We start from the raw sequence: 13141 nt of genomic DNA, 5'->3' as shown, positions 1-13141 counted from the left end.
CACACACACACACACACACACACATATATATATATATATATATGTATATATATATATGAACCCACATACACACCTACCACACACGCTACGCGTGCGTATGTGTATGTGAGTGAACAGGGTGTTGCACCAACACAGTAGTATGACGGGTTGCGCGCCCTAGAGGCACGCGTGGTCCAGCGCAGTTTAGAAGGTAATGGCGGCATATGTATATACCATTATTATTATTGATCGAATGAGTTACGTATTGTTTTCCCAATAAAGTTTGCAACGTTTCAAGCATAATTATGATGGGCTTGGACAATTGTTATTATTATGACAGAAGTCGGAGCGACAATACAAGATATAAAATTGAATTTTATAAATTTGATATGACACAGAGAGTATCTTCTCTCTTATGAGAAAAGATTAATTACAGTCGTATTGTAGAGTATGGCTTTCATCAGTTTTTTACTGATACGTTAGTATCAGTAACAAATATTTTTACATATGCCATCATTACCTACTGAGTCGCATTCGACCACAAGTATCTCTGAAAAATCGGCTGCCCAACCTGTCATACTGCTTTATATGTTCGTGCAACATCCTATACGTGTGTAAAGTAATGCGTACTTTTTAGGCCCGAGCCGGCAGATTAATCCTAGACCGTTTATACAGATTAGTCTATAAAAAACGTCGATCATGCGGTCTATGATTATTCTACCATTGGAATGTTTCGACCTTTCGTACGCTTCGTCTCTCCTTTTGTGTGGCTATTATAGCAGTTATATATAACATGTTTAGGATGACATGTGTCGAAATATGTAAAATAATGACAAAAACTATCTCTTACATGAAAAATAGGTTGATTTCTCCTTATCTTTCTCCCTCTTCTCTTTTTACTTCTACCCTTGCCCCTCCCTATCTATTTTACGGCTCGCACATGCGTGTTTATTTTTATATATGTCTATGTATGAAACGTGTGTAATTTTTAAGTTCTTATATAGAGATGTATGTACATGTATCCACGAAAATGTGTGTGTGTGTATGTGTGTGTATATATATATATACGCGCATCAAACAATAAAAATAAAATTATTAGCTTAATTCATTTATTAATGTTAATAATGTAGAAATAATACCTTTGTTTAAGAAAAGAAAAAACAGAGATGGATAATCAGTTTATATTCTTACGCGAAAGGAAACATTGGTAATCTCGAATTCGAAGATAAAAACAAATGGCATTTATTGCGTTTGATTGCGATATACGTACTAATAATGAAAAAAACGTTTTTTCGTTAATTCTAAAGAGCACAGAAAAGATTGGATTTATAAAATTTGTTAATTTATACATATTAATATGTACCGACCAAGAAAGTATTTTTTATTTTAATTTGTTTATAAAAAATAATTTAAGTCATCAATCAATCAAATTAGTATTACAATTTTTTCTTTAGACATTAAATTTTATAAATTTGTCAATGCTCTTTAGATTTGAAAACTAAAGAGAATATTTTATATGTGATTGTTAGAACAGACCAAAAATATAATACTACCGCACATAAATATTCCTCGCAAGTTTTACTACGCGAAATCAGGTTTTATTAGAAAGAACTTAAGAACTTTAAAGAGTATTCTGCTCGGTTCTGATTAATAGCTATAAAATACATAAAGCGAAATCTAGTAATCAGTATACCTCGAGATTACAGGCGCTTGTAAAACTTTTTTTCAACAAAATACAGATTAAAGAAATTTTCTAGAAATAATACAGTGTAAACTGCTCGTAAATAACAGCATAATCGGCATCACCATTCCACATGTAATTGAATATTATATAATTGCGACGCAATATTTATATATAACCACTGTGTGCATAATATTTTATATATATTTATATAATGTGTACGTGTGTGTTATGTGTGTTCTTGTTATGTATTTAGTTGCCTAATTATGCGGTAATGGTGTAGAGTAATCATTGCAAGTAATAATCGTAACAATAATAATAATTTATTACATAGTATTCATCTTCTCTTATAGTACATCGCGTATTTGTTTTCATCTCATAAAAAGATACTTTGCTTGCGTTTCACTTAATATTCATTCATTGACATATAACCATAACGGCCCGAAGAACTCTCAACAAGAAAACACAGCCTCCGGGCCCTCGGTAGCATTTGTAGAACCAGTTAATCCATATAATCCTAATTCATCTCTACTCCCTCTCTTTCTCTTTCTCTCTCTCTGAATTCATCCACAGATTCTCTCAAACGCACGATCATAATCTTTTTTACCGACCCTATTTATGTATCAGGACGGTCTGTCGAATTAATCCGACACCGAGTCACAACATATAATCATTACTCGGCTTTATCGTTATTATGCTTTCGAAGCGAATCAAAATGTAGCAAAACAAAACTTGATCTAATAAATAAGCAAGTTCTGAACTTAAATTTATTTCGCGTCTGTAAAACCAGAAGAAGCTTTCTCTAAAAAGAAAATGACCCATTCTTTGTGAATCTTTCCTTCTTCACACATTTTTTCGTTTTTTTTAATCTTTTCTTTTCAACACGAATTATTACGCATTAGTATTCGTTTTATTTATTATATACGCAACTCTAACAGAGTATGAAGCTAAGAATAAATCACGTTAACTTAATCGGGATACTCTGGTCTTACAACATACGATTTCTCTATATTAGTTGTTGCCTTAAAAAAAAGAGCATCCTAATTCTCCATATAGATCGTTTTTTTCTTTCCTAAGGTGCGAAACGTCAACTTGCAAAATCACAGAGAATTACGCATCGTTACACTGTTATTTAGGATTATACCTATTTTTGTTTTCTCCACGCGATGTGGGCTACATATTCTTTATATATTTCTAGGCCTGCTCTTCGTCGTCTTTGAGATCTTCATTCTTCGCTGCATCTATCCGTTTTTCTTTAATATTGCACCTGATACGACGCTGCGATTATTCTCAATAAAGAGACGCGGCGTAAGATACGGCTCCATGTTCTCCAACCGAGATATAAATTCTTTTTTACCTTATTTTAGTAAAAGATTAAAACTTTACGGCGAGAAAAAGGAGTAATAAAGCATTTTGTCGTTACGGTTTGAAAGAAATCGAACAAAGTTTGAAAGATAAAAGGAATTGAATTTTCCCCTTTGGTCTTCAAATCTATTCTTTCTGTCGCAAAAGATATTATAAAATATGTAATTTGTGTGTTTACATCTTACACATCATTAATTATCAGATATAATATATAACGATAATGCGTTACTTTTTTTCCGAGCAAACTTTTCGTGAATTTACACGTTCTCGTATACCACAGTTGGAGTTCGTAAGGATTCGATCGTTTTAGCAGTTTTGCGGTCCTAGACGAAAATATTAAGTTAATATAAGAAAGTGCTACAAATTGATTGCTAAAGGACTACTGGCATAACCGATATCTATGTATAGACCGCTGCTATAGGACCGTCTAAGCGCCGGGCGCAAAACCACTAACTCGTCCTATCAACGAAACAAATCCTAGGTTATTTTGACATGGAGCCATTAATATCTCTGCGTATGCTAGTAAAACGAGTGTCGTCATTGATACGAATCCTTATGGAACGTGTCGCTTTTGTGGAAGATCCTCCGTCCTTCTCTCGTAAGTTCTTGGCTCGCAAAATTGTTTTCAGACTTTGGTCTGGGCAAGAGACAAGCCGGCAGCGTTCTGAGCTCCATGCTGTGTACCTAAAATCATTTAAATTAAAGAGTGATATCTATTTTATTTGCCAAATAACAGGATAGCTGTTAAATTTATTTAAACATAATTAAAAAGAGAGAGAAATCACAAAGAAGAAATACGCGATAAATCGTGTAACGCTTAACGCTTTGGTTACGACTGGGCGCAAAAATTTACAATTAAAAATTGTCGAATAACAGTTGATGACAATTTAACAACTGTACAAATAGTTGAAATTATTTGATATTTGAGGCTTTCACAGTATCCATAAATATTAGATTTAATTTTCGGGTTTGAACCGCGTGGATTCTTCTTTGTTTGATTCCGATATTTCGTGAACATTTCATTTCGCTTCATCAAGGAGGAACGACCCGCATCGGGTTCCTGAAATGTTCGCGAAATGTCGGTATCAGACAAAGAAAAATCCACGAGACTCAAACCTGAAAACCAAATCTAATAGTTGAAATTATATATTAGAATAAAAAAATTATGATTAAATATATATAATATATTAAATATACATTTTATATTAAATATATAATTTATATATTTATAAATTACACAGGTCTGCAAAGTTCGGTTGATTAAGATTAAAAAGTTATTTACGACGTATTTTTCCACGCCAAATCCGAATCTAATCTCAGAATTTTTTCATCACGTCAGGATTTTGAGATATTTGAAGTTAAATGTGTAAAAAATAATGTTTTTGGCAAAGTTCGTTCACTTATTGTAGTGATCCAAAATTTTTTTTCAAGATTTTGATAACAATTGAAAACTATGGACCTTTACGTACAAAATGCAATTTGGAGCGTCCCGATATAATTTTGTTACCAATATATTACAAATTAAAATTTAGCCCTTTCCCTCAAATATGTCAAAATCCTGACGTGATAGAGCAGTCGGATTCGGATTCATCACGAGAAATTACGTAGGAAAACATTGTCAGATCTCAAACGACGTTCAAGAATCTTAATTTAGCAGGCCTGTGTTATTATACACAATTATTTCTTATTATAGTCATAAATAGTTTGTAATCATAAATAATCGTCATAAATAGGTACAATTTTGTTTGTATAGAAGTAAAAGAAAAAATCGGAAGGGAGAATTTGCTAGGTCGAGAATTGAATCATGGACCTATGGTTTATACAACATGACTTTTTTCTACTAACTATACAAAATGTCCCAAATTACTATTCTCAAGCTTTGCGAGAACGTAGGACAGATTGAGATAAGCAAGAAAGTCCCATACCGTTTTGCGATATTCACAATAGTTTTCGAGAAACTAATTTTAGAAAATCGGGTGAGAAAGAAAGGAATGCTCAAGTTGCTGAAGTCACTCGAGATCTAGCGCGATTTAGTTGGTCCAAAAATGATGACGAAGTATGGCGAAGGATAGCTTTTTATCGCTATTTACTTTTTTAAATCACAGAATCTTATTATAATTTTAATGTGAGCTGTTTTTACCGTCTTATAAAGTGATCTCCTAAATATAGCTTAGTAGCATAAAATATTGGCGCAATATTGGGAAATTATGTAAATTTAATGTTAAATATTGAGTATTAATTGATTTCCCAATATTGGTCCAAAGTTATAAAATGGATATTGCCTTTTATTTAACCAATATTGGTCAGCAATATTGGTCCAATAGCATTGAACAATATTGGGCAAATGTTAAGCAATAATATTTACTCAATTTTTTCACGTTGGACATTAATTGGATCCTAATGTGAAACTAATTCCAGTAAACACTAGATATTCCTGGAAAATTTATAAAATGTTCCTAAAATTCAAAATTAACATTCCAAGAATATCCCAAAATATTCCAGAATATTAAAAGAATTTAAAAGAAATATTTAAATAAACGCAAAGAGTTCCACTTTTTACAAATATTAGCGAATTGGTTGAAATAAAGAACTAATCACAGCGTTTGCTGACTTTACTTGAAATTTAAGATTACTTGATTCCAAATGTTATATCACACTTAAAAATTTTAACTAATGTCCATTCGTAGAACTGCACGATTTTGAAAATCGTTATTATACAGATTTTGATGAAGTGTGAAAAAGATGAAATTTGTGGCAATGAAATATTCACAGAATACTTCGTTGACTGATACCATTTTCACGTTCAAGCTGTCTTATGTTGAGGTATGGATTTTGTGCTACAGCTGCCAAACTGTTAACTATATTTTTATTATTAGTTGCTATTTTGGATCGTTAGTATTTATCGTTATCCACGCTTCCAGTTTCTTCAAAATGTTTTATTATATTTGAAAAAATAGACCGTGAAGCTATAGCACGATTAAAGAACCCTTCAACATACTGTCTCTCTTATAACTCAGCAACATTCACCATAAATGCATATTATATCAATTTTCTCCGCTTTTGTAGAACGCATTATAAAATTTTGAATAAATTTGCGAAGTCGCATTTCAGTCGATTTTTATGAAATAATACTGGCAAATATTAAACTAGTACTATTCAGGTGAATACTATTCAGTGTAATATGATTTGAATGTTTGTTTACATGTCCGTGACTACAATACATGAAGAATATTTGATGACCATTAGTCACACATTCACAATTATAAACGTAATTTTTGTATTATTTGCAATATTAATCCTTCCAACGTACACCGGATTATCTTGATCCGATTCTTTTATTTCGAGCACATAGAACTTGAAGCACATAGTAGTTTTTGTACGTAATACAGATAACGTAATACTATAACTTAGAAGATCTATCATCATCTATCTATCATCACTCTCGAAATACCATATTTACTCTAATCTGAATTTGTTTCAGTATATGTGTAATTTGTTTCAGCTACGGCAATCAGACATCAGATTAAATAGATCTAGATATACTAGATTTGAGGCTTTCACGGCCATTGATACAATGTCTAGATATAGCTTCCGGAATGGAGCCGTGTCTTGAATCAGCGATATGCCGAGTTATTTTGCCAGAAAACATCGTGAAGGTCTAGAAATTTTGAAACATCCCAATAACCTCAACCGAGACAAAGGTATGCAAGTAAACTCTATTTGGCATACTGCCCTCCCGGTTTTTTAATTGACCAGCTGATCAATTAAAATACGCTGATTGGCTGGATTCAAGCCTCGTCCCCTACTCCCTAAACACCATCTACACAAAGGGGAGGAGGGGGGCATATAAGGACTACCTTTACCCAAGGGAGCTCAGTATCAGAGTTCTCAGCCCTGATGATGCAAACTGCAACGTTTGCGAAACGTCGGCATATCGCTGATTCAAGACACGGCTCCATTCCGGAAGCTATATCTAGACATTAGATCTAGATATATTCATACCCGTCGAACGAACAATATCAAAATCAAGTATGAAACTTTCGATTTTTTATGATTCAAATAAAAATTAAAAATAAGTATTGGAAGCGTACGAATAGCAAGTTAGATAAGGTTAAGTTAAATTATAACTTAAAGAAAAATAAAGAGACAGTGATGAGAGGGAGAATTCATGTCTGCCGCGTTGTTGCTATTTTATTGCATAAAATACAATATGCAGGATGTCTCACTTTAACCGCTTCGCTGGTATTGACGCACTTTTGCGTCAAACAAAGGATGAGCCAAAATTGGCATTGACGCATTAATGCGCATATCATTTAATTTTTTTTCGTTAGCAAGATTTTTATCAAACTCAGTACTCAGGGATTCTTGAGATCGCTGATTTCAAATCTGAATTCTAAATTTGAAAAATCAAAATGGCGGATTCAATATGGCGGACCAAAATGCGAAAAGTGACTTGATTTTTATAAAACCTGATATTCGAGAGTTTTTGAGGTCGCTACTTTTGAATCTGAGGTTAGTTTTGTTAAATTCAATATGGCGGATCCAATATGGCAGACCAAATGGAAAAGTGACTTGATTTGGATGAAACTCGGTACTTGATGGTTTTAGGGTCGCTGATTTCGAATCTGAGATTAGTTTTGTCAACAACTTCACTGGCAGAGGAAATCAGCAACAACTGACCCAAAAATGGCAAGATCAAAATGCTGTTTGATTTTTATAAAAGTCAGTACTAAAGTACTTTTTGAGTCGTTGAATTACGAATTTGAGATCAAAATTTGAAAGTTTAAATTGACGAATCTAATGTGGCGACTAGAAATCTTTCTTTATTTGATTGACTAAACAATCTGAATGGATTTTACAGATTGACTTTTATCACCTTAATTCCATAAATTTCATAAATAAATTATTTTGTTGGACTGTTTGACTGAATAGACTAAGTTTCCCAATAAATAACTCGAAAATGCAAACATTAGTTTCATTCAAGAATGTGAACCGTATATCGTTACTCTCGTTTCAAAGTCGCCTTGTATTGCAGCAATAACAAAATTTAAATAATATGAAACTGAAATTATTTAGGACGTAGAAAAATGGAAGCCTTGCATTTGACAAAACTAAACTAAAACAGATTCGAAATCAGTGACCCTTCCCTTACGGAAAAAAAACTATTGAGCGCGCAATACTTAGTATTGGTTAATACTAAATTGGTCAATACTTCTTTTTAGCAATACTTAGTATTGATAAATACTAAGTATTCATGAATACTGAAAAATAATATTGAGTGCGCAATACTCAGTATTGGTTAATACTAAATTGGCCAATATTTTTTTTGGGAATACTTATTATTGATGAGTGCTAAAAGTATATACGCGGAATATTGTTAATTTTAACAATATTATTATAATTTTAACAATATACTATCCCTTACAGCACATTAATATTGATTTTAAATAAAATGTAGCTCTTTTATTTGATTTCTCACTATTTTCACACCTGAAAATTTTCCCAGTACTTGTCGGACGACAACTCGAGACCTCAGATATCTCCAGATTCCTATTCGAGTCTATTATTTTGGCTGCAGCGCTATTTCTTCAACTGATGCTAAGCGTTTCTTGTAATCCCCATATGTAGTCGAAGCAGTACTTATAATTTTCTTATAACATTTAGTATAACCACAAAAATAAACTATTTAGTCCAAATATTTCATATAATAAAAAAGAATTCAGAAATATATGCATAAAATATTTATATAAAATATGTTTACTTAAGTGTTGACATTACAAAACATTACAATTAAAAAAAAAACATTAAAAAAAAACATTTTTAAAACGTTAAAAATAATTGCATAAATTCTCTTTTTTAAATTAAAAGAACGTCTTTTAATGTTTTTTAACGTTTAAAAAAATGTTTTGTTTTTTAATATTTAATAAACAATTATTTTAACATTTAAAAAATATTTTTTAAATTTTAACACTTAGAAAAATATTTTTTAAATATTAAAATAAATGTTTATTAAATATTATAAAAACAAAACATTCTTCCAAACATTAAGAAAATGTTTTTTTAATGAAAAAAGAAAACTTATCTCATTATTTTTAACGTTTCCAAAATGTTTTTTTAAATGTTTTATACATATTGTTTGATATAATGAATATTTAAGTATTAACCAATATACTAACTCACAATACTTAGTCTTCATCAATACTTAACTACATCAATATTTAAGTATTGACCAATACTATTTCTCAGTACTCAGTATTCATCAATACTTAACTTAATACTTTAGTATTGACCAATACTAACTCTCAATACTCAGTATTCACCAACACTTAACTCACTCAATATTTCAGTATTGACCAATATTAACTCTCAACATTCAGTATTCACCAATATTTAACTCACTCAATACCTCAGTATTGACCAATACTAACTCTCAATACTCAGTATTCACCAATACTTAACTCACTCAATACTTCAGTATTGACCAATACTAACTCTAAATACTCAGTATTATAACTTGAACTACTAAGCATTACAATTTCAATATTTAGTATTGAGTCTCAATAGTTTTTTTCCGTAAGGGTAAAAATCCCCAAGTACCGAGTTTCATCTAAATCAAGTCATTTTTCGCATTTTGGTCGCCATATTGAATTCGCCATCTTGAATTTCGAAGTTTTGAGGTAAGATTCGAAAGCAGCGACCCCAAAAACTCCCGAATACCAGACTTCATTGAAATCAAGTCATTTTTCGCATTTTGGTTCGCCATATTGAATCTGCCGTTTTAAATTTTCAAATTTAGGGTTCAGAATCGAAATCAGCGACTCCAGAAACCCCTGGATACTGAGTTTGATGAAAATTTTGCTAACGGAAAAAAAATAAAATGATGTGCACATTAGTGCATCAAGCCATTTTTGGTACATCCTTTAACGCAAAAGTGCGTCAATTCCAGCGAAGTAATTAAATTCTAAAACTTTGATCTCAAAGTCGTATTCAGCGACTCGAAAAGTGCTTTAGTATTGACTTTTATAAAAATCAAACAATATTTTGATCTTGCCATTTTTTATCAGTTGATGCTGATTTTCTCTGCCAGCGAAGTGGTTAATTAATCATTTCGATTATTTTCGCATGATAAGGTTTAATGAAAAAAAATGTTTAGACAAAAGTTGTAGAGTATGAGATGGAGACAGAGATGGAGACATATGGTAGTGATCTTGCTCTATATGATCATGTTAAAGGTCATTTTAACGATCACATCAATTTTTTTTAAATAAAAACACCTATTTTTATCCTAGAAATCAAAAGAGCATTAAATTTTATATAAAAATATATGATCATATACTGTGATGAGATCAGTGTCCTCAGTAAGATCATACAAGATTTACTAAGTTTTTTTAATGGAAACATTTATTTCTACTCGCAGGAATTGATAGAACATCAAAATTTACGTAAAAATATGTGGTCAGGACATGAGGTCAAATTGACCGTAATAGAAGTTATTAGATGGAGAATAATTCAGCCAATAAAGACAAAATCGAGGATAATCCAGCTTGTTTTGTTGTTAGTACTAAATATTTATCTGAAAGCACAAATACTGAGAATTGACCGAAGAGAATACTTAAGTTTATTGAAATAGCAACAGTAAATTATATAATTAATAAAAAAATATTCTTTTGAAATATGATTTTTAGCTAAAATATCAAAGTAAACTTATCACTAGAGGCATTAACTAAAGTAATTAACTTATCTGAGCGTAATCACTATCTGTTTTCATTATATCTTACGATTTATTTTATTAACTAAACTGATTGTATTAACTAAATTGATTGTTATTGGAAAATATAGCTCTAATTTGTTAGTGAACAGGTTTTTTCCAAAGATCTTGAAATGGTAGTAGATTATCCTCTATCTAAAACCAGTAAGCAAATTGAGCGCAAACTGCGCGTAAATTGGCAGCAAATTTGATCGAAAACCCACAGCAAAACCATAGCCATCTGTGTCTACATTAGACTACGGTTTTGGCGACAGATCTTGCTATCGGGCAATTGGTGCCAAATTTGCAGCAAAAACCGCGCAAAGCTTGCAGCGCAGCAAGATCTGCGCGGTTTCTGCCGTCAAAGCGCTACAAGCTCTGCGCGATTTTTGCTGCAAATCTGCAACATTTATCCGACAACAAGCTCTGCCGCATATCTGGTAGCAATTTGGCAGCAAGATTTGAAATAACAGATCCTGCATCAAATTTGTTATCTATTTGCCATCAAAAGTTGATAGCAAGCTCTACTCGAAATCTGTTCGCGCAGATTTGGCTATCTGGATAGTTAATATTCAGTATTGTAGGTGTTTATAAGAAAAATTTTGAAACTGCAGAAAAATTGTACACTTATTTTGACAGACTATATTTAAAAATAACGAAATAACGAAGTGACTAGTTGAAAGAATACGAAGAGGCGATTTAAAAAAGAAACGTCGCAAAACAAATTCGAATGAATTAAAGACTGTGCTAACTTCCCAGATAGCACAGAGATGAATAAAAATTGTTTCATAGAGAATTTATTTTAAACATTACCCAAAGATTTAGAAAAATAACTATCTGAAGAATTTCTAAAAAATTATCCGAATCTAATTCATTTTAAAATATTCCTTGGAACTTTATTATAATGAATATTTTACGAATCATTACTTGAGATACTCTGAGAATTCGTGACAAATTATTATTATTAGCTAACTTTATCTACATTTTATGGTTACATTAGACAGATACTCTATCGCTTATAATAAACGTTGATTTATATATTTATACATAAGTTTAATTAATTTAATTAAATCTTATATGGTAAGGTGGATTTTTTCTTTTTTTAATTGTACTGTTTTATAATTGCTCAAAGTTTATAGTCTTTTATGTCTTTGTCTATTTAATAACAGTTAACAATAAAAAAATGTTTTCTATACAAATTTAAAGATAACGAAGTGGAATATGCGGGATTTTGCGGACCGCATCTCATTAGCTATGGATTAAATTAACAATAAAAGTACAAAAACATAATTTTTATTAAAATTAAATCATTTTATCAAATCATATTATCAAAAAATTATGTTACTGTATTAATTACAATATATATAGACAAAATGTAAGACGTTTATATCGATCGAAAAAGTGGTATGATGTCTGAAGCAACAGACTCATAATCCAGAAGTTCGAGTCTCACCAGTGCCAGTGAAAAATTTTAAATATGATATAATATTGGAATCAAGTAATCTAAAATTTTCAAGTAAAATCAGCAAATGTTATGACATTCCGTTATATTAGAAAAAGCAATATCATATATAAAAAAGATTTATAAAGTATACATCTTGTATCTTCCCCTCTCTCCCCTTATGGCTATATAAACTACTATATAAAGGAAGATCTCTCAGAAGCAACTCGGCATCGGGTCGTTCCTCCTTGATGAAGCGGACTGAAACGTCGGAATCAAACGAAAATGAATCCACGCAGCTTTAATCCGGAAACTAAATCTAATAAGTATACATCTGTTATTCCATAAGTAATTCAAAATGAATTTAAAAAGTTGTCAGAAATTCCAATAATGATGCATGTAACTTTCTTAGTTGTTCTTAAAGTATACTCTTACGAATTCTTAAAGAAATACATGATCAAACGAACTCTTGAGTGAAGTTTGATCATAATTATGCAAATGCTTCGTCCGAGTAGAGAATATAGTCATGTCTCATGCTACTCCCTCTCAACAAGTATTTTTAAAGCTCGCGATAAAAACTCGTAACCATGGTAGCGTTATATTACTGTGTGTGCGTGGAGCATCTTCATAATTTAAAGCACGTCACAAATCAAAAGTAGCAAGAAAACAGGATAAGAAATACCTTTGAATAAAGGGAGGGTGAGTCTACTCGGACGAAGTATTCGCATAATTATGATCGAACTTTACTCAAGAGTTCGTTTGATCATATAATTATGTTCTGCATTCGTCTGAGTAGAGAATGTAGCTGTTTAAAGCTGGCGATTTGTGACAAATATCTTTTATTTCCCGCGGAACACTGACAAGAAATGTTTATATATATATATATATATATATATATATATATATATATATATATATATATATATAT

At 31.3% G+C, this 13141-nt stretch overlaps 1 protein-coding gene across 8 annotated transcripts in view; it reads right to left on the bottom strand.

Moving 5' to 3' along the window:
- Window positions 1–1961: 1961 nt before the first annotated feature.
- LOC116849243 (potassium/sodium hyperpolarization-activated cyclic nucleotide-gated channel 2) overlaps window positions 1962–13141 on the bottom strand; it is a 391135-nt gene continuing 379955 nt past the window's right edge. For all 8 annotated transcript variants that reach the window (XM_032826194.1, XM_032826189.1, XM_032826185.1 and 5 more), the window contains one exon: window positions 1962–3709. In XM_032826194.1, coding sequence (XP_032682085.1) covers window positions 3563–3709 — 147 coding nt within the window. In that variant the 3' untranslated portion in view covers window positions 1962–3562. The remainder of the gene's footprint in view (window positions 3710–13141) is intronic.

This window comes from Odontomachus brunneus, unplaced genomic scaffold (genome assembly GCF_010583005.1).
Source record: "Odontomachus brunneus isolate Ranch 3 - 2012 unplaced genomic scaffold, Obru_v1 Obru_scaffold_109, whole genome shotgun sequence".
NCBI classification, from domain to species: domain Eukaryota; kingdom Metazoa; phylum Arthropoda; class Insecta; order Hymenoptera; family Formicidae; genus Odontomachus; species Odontomachus brunneus.
This window is presented reverse-complemented; position numbering and strand designations above follow the sequence as displayed.